Source organism: Molossus molossus, unplaced genomic scaffold, assembly GCF_014108415.1.
Source record: "Molossus molossus isolate mMolMol1 unplaced genomic scaffold, mMolMol1.p scaffold_m16_p_8, whole genome shotgun sequence".
NCBI classification, from domain to species: domain Eukaryota; kingdom Metazoa; phylum Chordata; class Mammalia; order Chiroptera; family Molossidae; genus Molossus; species Molossus molossus.
This window is the reverse complement of record NW_023425402.1, coordinates 15,336,671-15,352,736: the sequence shown is the minus strand read 5'-3', so window position 1 is coordinate 15,352,736 and position 16,066 is coordinate 15,336,671. Positions and strand designations below refer to the sequence as shown.

The window sequence follows — 16,066 nt, the reverse complement described above, 5'->3', positions numbered from 1 at the left end:
TACCACCGTGCATCACTCCTTGGTCCTACACCAGGGCAGGGTTAGCCTCTGTGGGACTAGACACAAAAGGAAGGGAAGTGGGGAGAAAGTTCAGCGGCCTCTTTAAGTGATGTATGAGTTCGGAGTTTTACCAACACCTATGATCCAACCTTCACTCTGATTAGCTGGTAGGAAGAAGAGAATGCCAACCAGGGATGAGCTGGGCCAACCGTGGCAACTTGACCAGATGGAACATGGTGTTGGCATGGGGTATGGCCTTTCTCATTTGCCATAATCACAGGCATGCACGACAGTGACGCCGGAATATGTATACATGTGATTATGGCAGATGAGAAAGGCCACTGTGAGGTCTCGGGCAAGTTTTGGGACCTCTCAGTGTCTTTGTCTCTTCATTCTAACTTTTCCTATAAAATTGCTCAAGTGATTTTAACAATAAAAGATCCCCTAATAGTTCTATGGTTGCTCGAGAAACACTTGGGCTCCGTAGTGGACAAGAAAAAACACAGGTTTTAGAGGCAGGCAAGTTTGAGTTCTAATCCCATCAGTCTACTTCCTAGCTATGTGCACTTGTATGGGTCACTGAATCTCTCCAAGCCTCAGCATCCTTCTGTGGAAAATGGGGAGGTCTCTATCAGCCACACAGATCCATACATGGATTGACATAGAAAGAGGTTCGGGATCTATTCACTTTGAGTGAAAATAGTTTGTATACTTTTTTTTTTTTTTTTTTACTGTTGGCCCACTTTTATTTTATTTATTTTAAGTTTTTATCTTTATTGTTGAATGTATTACAGATGTTCCTCATTTTCCCCCCATTGACCACCTCCTCCCCACTCCTGCCCCCCTCCTGCCTTTTCCCACACTGTTGTATACTTTTTTGTACTAGTGAAAATATGGTTGAACACTACTACTCATATATCTATATATACAAATACATATGCATTTCAAAATTTTGGAAGAATACATTAACTTCACAGCTATTGGGAAGAATGGGGATATTGTTGGAGAATACTGGAGAAGGGGTTTCTTCATATACCTTATATACTTCTTTATTTTTTTAATCCTCACCAGAGGATATACTTGATTGATTTGAAAGAGAGAGAGAGAGAGAGGGAGAGAGAGAGAAACACTGATGTGAGAGAAACATCAATCGGCTGCCTAGCATACATGCCCCAACCAGGGATCAAACCTGCAACCTAGGTATGTGCCCTGACTGAGAATCGAACCCATAACTTTTTGGTGTACAGGACAACACTCCAACTAACCGAGCCACCCGGCCAGGGCTATTTACTTCTTTATTATTTTAGCATTTTGATACAGTTCTTTCATGATTTTCATATAAAGTCATTTCCTTTTTGAACACCATGCAATGATGTTTGCCCCAGCAGAGTTGTGGTGAGAGTTAGAGAGGAAGTGTGTCAGTGCCTGGCACTCAGTGGGTCTTCAGCGTGTGGCGCCCGACGGTGCGGCAGCCTTCTGGAAAGACCCTGGGCTTGGAGGCCTGTGGAGGAGGATCTGTGACTTACTCACTTGTCTGCAACTTGAGGAGGCTAAACTCCTCGTGATAGTTATTCTTTTGGACTTCAGGCAACGAAGTTTCAGAGGAGTGACCAGAATGTGAGGAGGAGGCTTTCAGATCCAAATCCGGAGCGAGGCTGGAAGGGAAGCAGAGGAGTACATTCTTCCATGGGTGGAGACTGGTATTCAGAGCCTGCTCTTCCATAGCCTACACTAGAATTACCCTCACTTATGACAACGAGGCCTACTCTTCCATACCACCCATGAGCATATCATTTATTCACAATTTGAGAGACTAAAACATATTCAAAAGATGCTCCTTAAAAATTCTTTGGTGGGCCTTGGCTGGTTTGGCTCAGTGGTTATAGCATTGGCCCACAGACCAAAGAGTTGCAGGTTCGATGCCGGTCAAGGACACGTGCCTGGGTTGTCGTTTGGTCCCCAGCCCTGGCCAGGTTGTACGATGTGTCTCTCTCACATCGGTGTTTCTCTCTCCCTCTCTCCCTCCCTCCCTCCCACCCTCCCTCCCTCCCTCCCTCCCTCCCATTCTGTCTGAAGATAAATGGGAAAATATCGTCAGGTGAGGATTAAAAAAAATAGTTTGGTGGTTTCTCAAAAATTTAGATATTGAATTACCATACAACCCAGCGATTTCACTCCTAGGCATTTAAGGTATACCCAAAAGAACTGAAAACAGAGGCTTGACCAGGTGTTTCAGTTGGTTGGCCTGTACATCTTTGGTTGCGGGTTTGACGCCGGGTCGGGGTGCATATGGAAGGCAACCAACCAATGTTTCTCTCACCTCGATGTTTCTCTTTCTCTCTCAACATATCCTCAAGTGTATATAAATTGAAAACAGAGACTCAAACAGATACATGTATACAAATATTCATTGCAGCATTATTCATAAGAGCCCATAAGTAGAAACAACTCAAATGTTCATCAGCAGATGAATGGATAGACAAAATCCCACATGTACATACAATGGAATATTATTCAGACATAAAATAGAATGACGTTCTGATATATATCACACATGGATGAATCTCACTTGTATGAAATATCTACAACAGGTAAATTCACAGAGACAGAAGCAAATTAAGTTAGTAGATTAGAGTACCCGGGGCTGCGGAGAGGGGAGAATTGGTAACTATTGCTTATGAGATGCAGAGTTTCTGTTTGGGGTGATGAAAATATTTTTAAAATAGTAGTGATAATTGCACAACATTGTAAGTGTAATTAATGACACTGAATTGTACACTTAAAATGGATAAAATGACAAATGTTAAGCTGTGTATATTTTACCAAAATTTTTTTAAAAAGGAATGATGTGCCCTGGCCAGTTTGGCTCAGCTGTTAGAGCACTGGCCCGCGGTCCAGAGAGACCCAGGTTCGGTTCCCGCTAAGGGCATGTACCTTGGTTGCAGTTTGTCCCCGGCCCTGGTTGGGTCGTGTGGGTGGCAACCACTCAATGTGTCCCTTTCACGTTGATGTTTCTCTCTCTCCCTCTCTTCCTCTCTCTCCCTGAACAAAAATGGAAAAATGTCCTCAGATGAGGATTAAAAAAAAAAAAAGAAATGATATTACTGATACATGTTACTACATTAATGAACCTTGAAAACATGATGCTACGTTAAATAAGCCAGACACCAAAAACCACATATTAGTGATTCGATTTATATGACTCATCCAGAACAGGCAAATCTATAGAGATAAAAAGTAGATTAGTGCTTGCCTAAGGCTGGGGGGACAGCAGACATGGGGTGGTGGCTGCTAGAGGGTACGGGCTTCTTTACCAGGGGAATGAAAAGGTTCTAGAACTGTGGTAATGGCTGCACAGCTCTGCAAATACACTAAAAACCACTGAGCTGAACGCTTTAAATGGGTGAATTATATGGTATATGAATTATGCTTCAAGAAAACTTGCAAAAAAGATGCATGTTCAATAAAACCGTTAAATGGAAATAAAACAGCAATAAGTATAAAAAGAAGAGAAGGAAACAATAAAAAACAAACCTAGATTGAAGTGTTTATAATAAGGAAGCATTATGTTTGGAGCTGAACTTCCTGGCAGTTAAAAGGCCCCACAACAAAGTACAGTGGGTGTTGGCAGGAAAAGCAAGCATTTTGGTTTAAGTGGCTTTGCGTGTGATAGATGGCCTGGCCTAACGTGTTCAGGTACAGTTACGGTATCAAACCACAGGCTCTCTGTTCATAAGATTACATCACCCTGATATCGGAATCATTTCAAAGTAACCTCACATTGCTTGTGTTTGCTCCCTACTGACAATCTTGTCATGTAGGTCGGGCCAACAGAATCATTTCCACTTGAAAAGGAAATGGGGATTGTCAGTCTGTACCCCACTTCCACGTCTCTGGGACTACACCATTACTCAGACTGTTATGTTCATTATATTCCACAAATAAGTGAGATCATATGATACTTGTCTTTCTCTGTTTGGTTTGTTTCACTTAGGATAATACTTTCTAGGTCCCTTCATGTCATCTCAAAGGATAAGAGATCTTTCTTTCTTACAGCTGCATAGTACTCCATTGTATATATGTACCACAGCTTTTTTATCCATTCGTCTACTGATGGACACTTGGGCTGTTTCCAGATCTTAGCTATTGTAAATAGTGCTGCTATAAACATGGGGGTACATATATTCTTTCTGATCGGTGTTTCAGGCTTCTTAGGGTATATTCCTAGAAGTGGGATCACTGGGCCAAATGGAAGTTCAATTTTTAATTTTTTGAGGTAACACCATATTGTTTTCCATAGTGGCTGCACCAGTCTGTATTACCACAGAACTTATATGCGTGTATGCATGAACAATGGACATGGACAACAAAGCTGGGGACAGGGCAGGGAGGGAAAGGGAGGGGGAATCAGTGGGGGGGGGGAGGAGAAACATCTGTAACACAAATAAATTAATTAATTTGAAAAAGAAAAGGAAATGGGCCCAGCTGGTGTGGCTCAGCGGTCGAGTTTAACTCCTGGTCAGGGCACATGCCCAGGTTGTGGGCCCAATGCCCAGTGGGGGACATGCCGGAGGCAGCCAATCGATGTTCTCGCTCATCGATGTTTCTCTCTCTCTCTCCCCCTCTCCCTTCCTCTCTCTCTAAAATCAATAAAGAAAAACTAATTTTTAAAGAAAGGAAATGAACCTTCGGAGAAGTTATGAATAAAACATACTTAGTCAGGGTCAGAGCTTGATCCGCAGCCTCACTAGACTATGTTGCCTGACAATCATAACATCCTAGTTCAGTAACACACACGTTTTAAGTAAAAGTATCTTTGAACTTTGGTATAGGGTACGGGCTTCTTTTTTGGGAGAATGAAGATGTTCTAAAATTGTGGTAATGGTTGCACAGCTCTGCAAAATACACTAAAAACCACTGAGTTGAACACTTTAAATGGGTGAACAGAGTAAAAAAGTGCAATAACTCAAAGCCCCCCAGTTCAGAACAGGATAATTTTGACATTGGGATGAAATAAATCTCTCCTAAGAACTGCATTAAAAAGACTGCAATGTCCCGCTGGTGTGGCTCAGTGGATCGAGCGTGGTCCCATGGACTGAGAAGTCCTGGTTTAATTCCTAGTCAGGGCACATGCCCAGGTTTCCAGCTTGATCCCCAGTAGGAGGTGTGCAGGAGGCAGCCAACTGATGTCTCTCTCTTACATGGATGTTTCTATCTTTCTCTCCCCTCCTCTCTCTTTAAAAAATCAATAAAAACATATGGCCGGTATGGCTCAGTGGATAGAGCATCGGCCCTCTCATTGAAGGGTCACAGGTTTGAACTCCGGTCAAGGGCGCGTACCTAGGTTGCAGGTTTGATCCCCAGCCCAGGTTGGGGTGCATGAGGGAGGCAACCAATTGACGTGTCTCTCTCACATCGATATTTCTCTCTCCTTCTCTCTCTCTTTCTCTCTCTCTCTCCCTCCACCCTCCCTTCCTTCCACTCTATCTAAACATTAATGGAAAAATATCCTAAGGTGAGGATTAACACACACACACACACACAAAAAAAAAAAGCAGTCTTTTTCTTATACATATTAAAAACATCAAAATGTTAACATTGGTTCTCTAAGAGGTGGAGTTACTGTAATTTTTTAAATACTGCTTTAATATTTTCACAACTTTACAATAAATTGAAATTACTTTCATTATAACAAAATTTGTTATAACAAAATTTTCAAAATGTTACTGCAAAAGAAATATAAACAGAGAAAATACATAAAACATAAAATATAAATACAGTTTTATAAATACTTATAAAGCCAACATCCAGGGCAAGAAACAACCAAACAAGGCCCTCCCCTTCCACTCCTCAGAAAACATCTGTGTGTCCCTTGACCCGGAGAGGTAACCACCATCCTGACCCTGACCCTCGTGGTAATCACTTCTTTGCTTCCCTGTAAGATTTACCACCTATGTATGTATGTGTGCATTCCTAAAAAATATAGTTTAGTTAAGTTTCACCTGCATCTGAACTTCAAGCTAGCAAGCATTTGCACAGCATTTATTATATGCCCGAGAGTCATCCAATCACTTGGCCAAGTTCACACAGATGCTAACTGGTAGAGCTGGGATTTAAACCCTGTCTGGCTCCAGAATCCTTGCTCTTGCCAAAGATGCCAAGCTACTGCCAGGCTCGCTGGTCAGAATCCGCCCCACTGTCTATGGCTCTTTACTGGCCCCTTACTTACTCTAGGTGAGCAGACGCTCTGCAGGGGCCTGGAAGCTCACTGACACTTGGACCTAGTACAGCAGAAGATGAGGGGCTGACCCTTTGGCCAGAGGATGTGGTGTTGGCACAACATCCCTCAGATTCCAGAATGTCCTTGTGTTTAGTACCTGCAACACATAGATATCGCCATTTAGTTACATTAATGAAAATACTTTTAACTCTACCTTGTTCCCTAGATTGTAATTTTTTTTATTAGCGATCTTGCCCTGGACAGTGTGGCTTGGTTGATTGGAGCATCGGCCTGTACACAAAAAGGTGGCAGGTTCAATTCCCAATCAGGGCACATACCCAGGTTGTGAGTTTGATCCCTGGTTGGGGCTTGTTCAGGAGGCAACTGATAGATCTTTCCCTCTCACATCGATGTTTCTCTCTCTCACTTCCTCTCTCTAAAATCAATTAAAAATTTTTAATTAACATTTTTTGAGAATTTGTTGTATACTGGGGATCGTGCTGACATCTTACACACATTTTTCCATTTAATTCTCATAACTACTCACAGATGTAGGTATTATTTATCCTTCCATTTTACAGCTGAGGAAACTGAGGCTCAGGAATTTAACGAGTTGCCTAAAATCACAAAGAAAGTAAACATCTTGGCCCAGATTCAAGCACAGCTTTGTGACACTGCAGTCTGAACTCCTGGCCACGATGCCAGACTGCTTGCGCCCCCGGTCAGTCCGTCTACTCGGAACTAAGTGAAAGAACCTGATCCGACTCGAGCTGTATGTCACTGCGCATTTACTGAGCATCTCAATACAATTCTCCAAAGGACTTGTTCATAGATAGATTAATGAATATGGCTAGTGACCATAACCCTTAAGAACTGTCTTCAGAAACTTCCATGAGTTCCCCTCACACTGTAGTGCTGTCATTCACCTATACACACAACTTATACACACAACTTCCTCAGACTGTGTCTTTGTCATCTTAGCAGCACTCAGAACTAAGTAGCCCCAGGTACAGGGCCTAGCACAAAAAAGATGTTCAATGAATGAAAAAAAGTATAACTCTCCAGTCACCCACAACTACAAGTAAGGGAGGCCTTTGAATATTAGGTAGAGAAGAGTAACCATTGTCTTCACTCTGTTATACAGTTACTGCTTCATGAAAGACAGCCTGTTCCTTCATCATTGTATGTAGGTGGGTGCCTTGTCCACTCACTTTTTTTAAATGCCAAATAAATGGATAGTGCATTTCTTAATGCATAACTTCATACAACATAGAAGCTCAATAGACACAATGTAACTTCTGGTTATAAGAAAACTTTCAGAAATAAGACTCAGACTTCTCTGACTCTTAGTGCATGTTCAGACTGACTGCTGTTCCACCTCCTTGCATCATGTGCACATGTATAGGGTTTAGACCTCGGGCCACTTGCAAATTCCCATCATGTATCAGTGGGACTGCTACTCAGATAATTCGTTATTCCTTTCTAACCGGCTCCCTCTCAGATTCATATAGCAAGTGGAACATATCTTTTACACCCTTGTCAGGTCCCAACCCTGTCGCCAAACCCTTTACTCGTACGAGGATGACGCTACAACATTTGAAGGCCAGCTGAGCTACTTCCTCTCTCACACTATCCCCATTCTGGGGTTTCTCAGGGTAGGCCATAAGGACTGTCTGCATCAGAATTTAAAATACAGATCCCCAAATTCCATCGCAGACCCTCTGAATTAGAACTCTCTAAGTGGGGCCTGGGAACCCTCATTTTGAACAAGCCTTCCCCCCACACACAGACACACAGACACACTCCGTAGCTCTTAGGCTCAGGTTTGGCAGAGATTTTGCTCCTCTGCAAGTCCAGCTCCACCCCAGCACTGCATGCTATCCCGTCCTGCTCCCTGACCCCTGACTGCACTGGTATGCCTGCATTTGCCTGGTCAGGAAACCAACTCCCCTCTGTTCAATAACATGCAGATTCCAGGGCTCGGACCCAGACCTACCAGGGAAGACCTGGGAATCAGTGCGTTTAAGAAGCACCTCAGGTGACTGGTTCTCAGGGCCAGCCAAGTATGAGAAGAGCTGTTCAGGAACATGCCACGGGGCTCAGAGCAGCCCCAGGTACGGAGAAGGTGTGAGTAGTTGGGATGGGGTGAAGCCCAGTGGAGGGGCGAGAAAGCAGCCCAGGTCCGGGCAGCCAAAGAACTAACCACACATACACTGAGCCACAAAAGTATCGTCAACTAATATAACACATTCCACACTCTCTGACCACAATGCAATACAATTAAAAATCAATTATAAAAAAGACAGCCAAAAAGCATCCATAAGCTTGGAAAGTCAAACCACATTTATAAATATTTCATATAAAAGAAGAAATCTTAATGGAAAGCATGAAGTGCTTAATGATCAACGACATAAGTACTATGTACCAAAACTTATGGGATTCAACAAAAGCAGTCATGAGAAACTTGTGCCTTAAATGTATATACTGTATTTCACTGATTGTAAGACACCATCCATTGTAATAACATTATTATTTTCTGCACCACAAAAAACAAATGCTGCCAATTAAACTATGCCACAATACTTTATCATTTATAATATTTATTTTATACTTATTTTTTTCCTTTATTGATTTTAGGGACAGAGAGACAGAAACATCGATGAGAGAGAACATCAATTAGTCACCTCCTGCATGCCACAACCTGGGCATGTGCCCTGACCAGGAATCGAACCGGCAACCTCTTGGTGCATGAGTCAACACTCAAACAGAGTCACACCAGCGGACTATTTTATACTTATCAAAGCACTCTTTTACACTTACTTAGAGATTTTAAGTAAGCAATCACTCATATGAATATTTAAAGAAGAAAAATATAAGCAAATTTGTTGAGGCATTCTCAAACCATACTCACATTCGAAAAATCTGATTAACAACTCACTTTTCAGCTCAATCACTGATGTCCACATTTTCCACCTACGTTGACCTCTGCGCAACAATGACGTGGGTGATGCAGCATTTCTAAAGAAGTGCTCCTCTCCTGCCTCTGGAATTTCCTTCCAAGCCACAGACACGCCTTCTGCATTGTTCAGTGCTCACACAGCAAAGCTTGTGGCAAATACTTCACACCTCGCCCTGGGCCCACAGTACCACTTAGACCAACCCAACTTCAGAGATGCAAACTGTGAAAAAGGGTCATCTTGGAATGAATGATGGGTTAAAGTGTAAAAACCAGATTCCAAAATTAACGAGCTAAGTTTTCAATTCAAGAAATAAGAAAAGAAAAAAATCCCCCCAAATGATAAGGAAGTAAATCATAAAATAAAAAACAGAAATGAATGAAATGAAGATTATCAGAACTATAGCTTCATGGAAGAACCTAACAACAAAGTTCAAGAAAAAATTTTGAACACGAGTATACAGTATTATGAAGAAAAAGGAGGTCATGTCCTGGCTGGGTTTACTCAGTGGTTAGAGCATCAGCCCACAGATCAATGAGTCTCCGGTTCGATTCTGATCAAGGGCAGGTACCTTGGTTGCGGTTCATCACTGGCTTTGGTCGGGGTCATGCAGGAGGCAGCCAGTTGATGTGTCTCTTTCACATTGATGTCTCTCTCTCTCCTTCTCCCTCCCACTGTATCTGCAGATAAATAGAAAAATATCCTTAGGTGAGGATTTAAAAAAAAAAAAACTCGAAAAAGAAAAAGGAGGTCATGATTATAGGCAAAACAGAAATAACTTGACACATAAAGAAATTGAGAACCTGAAATGTCAAGTAATGTGTGCAAAGTTACAGCGCTATGGTGTATAATTTATAAAATGTATTTCAATAATCAAGATGGTACTGACACAACACTAACAGAAAAATCAATAGAACAAAATGGAAAATGTAGATAGAATAAAATTTTATATGATGATAGTGGCATTTTATCTCAGGGAAGAAAGAATTGATTATTTAAAAAATATTGCTGGGCCCTGGCCGTTTTGGCTCAGCAGTTAGAGCGTTGGCCCGTGGACCACAGAGTCCCGAGTTCGGTTCCCGCTAAGGGCACGTACCTCCCTGGCCCAGATTGGGGTTGTGTGGGTGGCAACCAGTCGATGTGTCTCTCTCTCTCTCTTTCCACCTCTCTCCCTCCCACTCTGTCTGAAGATAGATGCAAAAGTGTCCTCGGGTGAGGATAAAAAAAATATATTGCTGGGCCCAGCCAGTGTGGCTCAGAGGTTGAGCGACGTCGACCCATGTACCAAGAGGTCGCCGGTTCAATTCCCAGTCAGGGTACATGCCCAGGTTGTGGGCCAAATACCCAGTGGGGGGCATGCAGAAGGCAGCCAATCGATATTCTCGCTCATTGATGTTTCTATTTCTCTCTCCCTCTCCCTTCCTCTCTCTCTAAAATCAATAAAGAAAAAAATTTTTAAATAAAAATAAAAAATATTGCCGGAACAACTAATTAACCATTTGGAATGAAAATAAAATTAAATCTCCCTTATCTCAAAACAAATTCTAGATAAATTACAAATTTGAATATAAAACTTAAAAGATGTACCTGAAAAAAAATGATAAGTGAATGTTTATATAATCTTAGAGTCGGGGAGTTATTTCTAAGAAAGATATCAAATACAGGCAAAATAAAGGAAAAGGTGAATAGATTTGAATACATATAGATTTAAAACTTCTACAGCAAACTATAAGCTAGAGAGAAATTTATAACATACACAATAAGGAGTTAATAGTCATAACAAATTATGTTTTTATAAATTTATTAGATGAAAATAAATACCCAAAGAGAAAAAAATGCGCAAAAGACATGACTAGGTAATTCATTAAATAAAATACACACATACATACAAATAGCCAATATACATTTGGGGGAAAGTTCATCTTTCCTAAAAACCAAAGAGCTGAATTTAAAATGAGATACTATTATTTGCTATCGGTTTGCAAACACCCTATGTTGGTCCAGTCTGGAGGAATGGCATCCTTGTACATTGCTAGTGGAAATATCTCCATCTTACTAAAGAGCAATTTGGCCACAAGTGTCCTTTGAAGCCTATGAGAAGTGCACTTTTCATCCAATGGTTCTACTTCTAGAAAGATATCTATGTAAAAAGTACACAACGTACATATAAGGATGCAGAAAGAACTCACATATGTAGAGAAGAAATAAGATCAAGGTCAGAGATGTCTTCTAGGTTGATTCCCATATATAAGTTCTGAGTTATTTATTATAGTATTGACTTCTGATCATTTTAACAGCCCATAGGTTTTTTTGTTTTTTTTTTTATTTTAATCCTCACCCGAGGATATTTTTCCATTTTTTGTACAGATAGAATAGGAGGGAGAGAGAGAGAGAAATATCAACGTGAAGGGACACATCGAGTGGCTGCCACCCGCACGACCAACCAGGGCCGGGGACAAACTGCAACCGAAGTACATGCCCTTAGCGGGAACCGAACCCGGGTCTCTCTGGACCGCAGGCCGACGCTCTAACTGCTGAGCCAAACCGGCCAGGGCGACAGCCCATAGGTTTTAACAGCTGTTGCCTTTTCATAGCATGTAAACATTTTAATTTTATATTTGCCAATAGAGGATTTGAAAGTTCACTAAAGCAAGAATTGGTTGCTACAGATTGTATCAGAGGGGCCCCTTAACAGGTTTTTTGAGGGGGGGGAGGGTGTTTGTCTGTTTGTTTCATTTTCCGGGCAAAATTTGAATGTACCTGTATTACATAACCCTGAACAGTGAGCAGTGAAATCTCATCTACAGATTTAGCATATTTCCTTGTTTGCTAAGAAGTTTTGTTTTGGCAACACTCTAGAAAGTGGCCTGGGGCTGCAATAACAGGGAAGACATCTGACAGGCAAGGACAAAAAGAGCAGCCTCTCTATTAAACTGGCAAACAGCCTGTTCTTCAAATCCAACTGCCTACAGAATCTTTCTGGAAGTAACTCAGCCTCAAACACAACCCAGAGACACTTAAACGTGGGCTCAAGCTGCCTCTCCACACTTGCTCAGGTGGGAGAGTCTGAGCCCTTCCTCTCTGATGCTGATGCTCCCGTGTGTAGAGGGACATCAAGTACAGTCGTCCCTCGCCACTTCCCGCTTCGACATTTGTGGCTTCACTCTATTGCGGTTTTTTCCAATACTATACTATACTATAGTATTTCAGATACTATACATGCCCCAGTGAGGAGCATGCAGGAGGCAGTCAATCGATGTTCTCTCTCATGGATGTTTCTATCTCTCTCTTCCTCTCCCTTCCTCTCTCTCTCAAATCAATAAAGAAAAAATATTGGAAAAACAAACAAACAAACAAAAAAACACTATGAGATGAGGAAAGACAATGCAACCAAAGGGACCAAGTGAAGGTTCTGATGACTGGAAAGGAATTCAGGGCGAAAGGAGAGTTTGGAAGAAATTCAGTTTCTTTGGTACCATCTGTAGAATTCAGGATAATTATTGCAATTTATTTAGGCAGGAATAACACCTTACATAACCATGGCTCTCTCACAAGCTTGTCATCTCAGCTGATTTGCACAATAGCACTATCTAGAAGGGAGAAAATAATATATCAAACCAAGTGAGCTTAATGTGGATACTCTTTAACTAAACACTCAGTTTCCCACCCTTGCTTATATGCTCAATAGACAACCTAAGGATCTGGGACAGTGGTTTTTACCCCCCCCCCTTTTTTTTTGGAACATGGACTCCCTGAGAAGTAATGAAAGCAATGGGCCTTCTCCTTGGAAAAAAATGCATGTACGCCCACAGTTGTGTATTCATCTTCAACTGGTTTTTAGAGCCATTCATTCCTAAAACCCATGAGCTCATGTGTGGTCTCCTGAATGGACGTACCTACAGAGCAGGAAAGGAAGCCACGGAGCTTTGGTTAATGTAGTTTGGGGATCTGAGGGGCTGGTGCCCCTAACTCAGAAACATGGAGCCCCTCCATCCTACCCTTAAAACAACAGCCTCCTTCTTAACCCAGATTCACCTGGAAACTGTAGAGAAGTCTGGAGCTTAAAATTAGAATTCCAGGACCGTTTTCTCCTTGCTGAGCTAGGCATGTGGGGCAATGAATGATTCTATCTCCTCCTGCTCCACGGGCCCCACTTATAAATGGGTGTGGTGAGTCACAGCTCCCTCCTCTCCCTGTACTTACAGAGGAGGATGAGGAGAGCGAGGACCTGGATGCAGAAGGCCAGGGACCAAGCTAAGATCTGATAGGGAAGAGATAGAATTATACAATCCCTTTTTGCAGCATACAGGCCACTCACCTGTAACAAGTAAATGTCAACCTGGGCATATTATACTCACACTGAGATTTTCTGAGAAAACTTTGGCTGTTCTGCTCCATGACACTGTTCTCTCAAGGCAAATGTTCTCCCATCCGTCCTCCTCAGCCTTAAGAACCAATTGCAGAACTACCGTCCATTACTTAATTTAAACCTTTCTTTAAAGTGGTCATAATTTCTACTTGACCTGTGCCATCCAATAAACACTGCCACAAATCTACTAATATATGAGCGAAGAGAAAGAAAAAGCATGGACTTTGGAAACCAGAAAACTTGTATCAAATCCCAGCTTCACCATTTATTAACTGAAGTACGGGGCTAGTCAAATCTCGACTCCCTCTACCTATTTGTAATATACCCTCGGGGGGCTGTTCTGAGGTCCAGGGAGGTCACCTATGAGACTCTCTGCCTTATCAGAGTTAATAAAGGGTTAATAAAGACACAAGTAGTTGTTTTTTACATGCCCCCAAACTAGCCTCCTTTTAAACTTGAAATGGTGTCTCCTGGTTCTAGTATACTTGGTAGGAGGCTCAAATCCACACCCAGCCCTCCTGATTGCTTAAACTCAACTGTGTGTCCTCTCCACCGAGGTCATGCCGGAGTCTCCTCTCTCTTGCACCTTCCCCAGCTCTCCGCTGCAGGTCTCTCTGGCGATGGAGGGGAGATGACAGCCCCTTGGGCCCTTTCTGGTCTCTGAACGTGTTTATTTCGAATATTAAAAGCAACCCGGAGAAAAAGAAAAGACCTTTGTAAGAAAGGTAGCAATCAACACAAACAGAACCGCCACAAGCCGTTCAAAGTCAAGAGGGCAGGGCTGGCCTCAAGCCTCCCTGGCTCCCTCCACCTGGGTTCTCGGCTGGCCGCCTCCAGGGCTCCCGTGAGGCCTCTCCCAGCCCCAGTGGGCTCACTGCCCGGGCCGCCTGAGGTGTGCCTTCCCTTCCCCCGCGGGTCCTCCGCCCCCTTCCCCCAGAGGTGGCCGGGCTCTACGCTGGGAGGACTCGGGGAAGACACAGTGAGCTCAACGCACCAACCGGCGGCCGAACTGCCGGGTGCCTGGCGGGGAACCGAGAGCCCGCCGCTCCCACCGAAGCGCGTTCCGGGGCGCGTTCCGGGGTTGCCAGGACACCGCGCCAGCATCGCCAGGCGGCAGGTTCGCACCAGCTCCTCCCCCCTCTGCACCCCGGGCTCGGTGGTCCTGGGCGTGAGATGGAGTCACGACATGGGCAGAACTAGAGGCTTCAGCCAAGGCGGGGCGTCGTGGGCAAGGACCCCTGGAAAAGTTGCTCCGCGTTTCTGGATTAAAAAGAAAAACTAAGAAAGGAAAAAGAAACCATGGCTCTTCTCTGGGCAATTTCATTATTGGAGCCGTGGCCTCCGGCGGCAGTGAAGGATGAGCCTTCCGCAAAGCTTGCGATGCCCGCTTATAACTGGCGCTGATTAGACGGGCTCGCCCACCCCTTCCAGAGCGCCTTTTCCGGGCCAGGCCCCTGGCGGACCTCATCTCCCTTAGGCAGCCAGCTGCTTTTCCCAAAAGAGGAAGCTGAATGTGAGCAAGGGCTTGAGCAAGGTCACCCAGAAAGCTGATTTATTTCCAGGTTTCCTCACTCCAAAGCCGCCACTCTCTCCATCACACCGATGTGAATTTATCCTACTGATCCCTTCTAGCATCGGATCGGTCTTGCATGGAAAGCTTTTCTCAAGTCTAGTTTAAGTCCCTCGATTCAAATTCAGATCTTGTTTCTCCCTCGGTGAAGTGAAAAATTCACACCGTGTTTTTAATAATAATTATTCACGGATTATAAAGTAAATGGTCATTGTAAAAATCTTGGAAAATACAGAAAAGTAGTGTTAATACCCATAGTCCCCCAATCTAGATAAACCACTTTTTCTGGATATCGATTGCCATATAAAAAATCACCCCAAACTATCCATTTTATCTCCTAATTCTGGGGGTCGGCTAGGCTAAACTAAGGTGTTTATGCTTGGGGTCTCTCATGGGGTTGCAGTCAGAAGGTGGCTCGAGTTTCCTCATTCGTGTCTGGTGACTTGTGTCGGCCATCAGCTGGGACTTCAGCTGGGGCTTTGGCCAAATCACTTACACATGGCTTTTCCATGTGGTTTCTCACAGTGTCTGGCATTCCAAATAGGAGCATCCCAGGAGGACCAGGAAGAAGCCATCTTGTCATGGATGCAGGGAGAGGAAACCTTGGCTACATCTCTCAATGGGAGAATCAAGGGCACGTTGTATGAAGAGCCTAGGGTATGGGGACCTTGTTGTGGCCATCGTATGAAACAGTCTATCACACCACGACTAATATTTAGGGGCTGTTTTCCACCTGTCCTTTTTCTATGCACATAAATATTAACATAACTGGAACTAAACTACGTATACAATTCTCTCTTATGCTTTTTTATTTAACATTATATCAAGGGCATCTCCTCTACTAAAGTTTAGGAAAAAAACACATTTTACCTATTTAATTACCTTATCCCATGGTAAAGGCAATGGATTTTGTAATAGAAATGTTAGCTGGGCAACAGCATCGTTATTAA

At 43.1% G+C, this 16,066-nt stretch overlaps 1 protein-coding gene across 1 annotated transcript in view; it reads right to left on the bottom strand.

Annotated features, from left to right (window-relative positions):
* The window catches only part of SPATS1 (spermatogenesis associated serine rich 1), a 29,901-nt gene extending 14,529 nt beyond the window's left edge, over positions 1–15,372 (bottom strand). Inside the window, exons 1-4 of the mRNA XM_036248687.1 lie at positions 15,369–15,372; positions 14,084–14,206; positions 6,230–6,377; positions 1,531–1,655 (exon numbers count right to left, since the gene is read on the bottom strand). Coding sequence (XP_036104580.1) covers positions 1,531–1,655; positions 6,230–6,377; positions 14,084–14,206; positions 15,369–15,372 — 400 coding nt within the window. The remainder of the gene's footprint in view (positions 1–1,530; positions 1,656–6,229; positions 6,378–14,083; positions 14,207–15,368) is intronic.
* Positions 15,373–16,066: the final 694 nt, after the last annotated feature.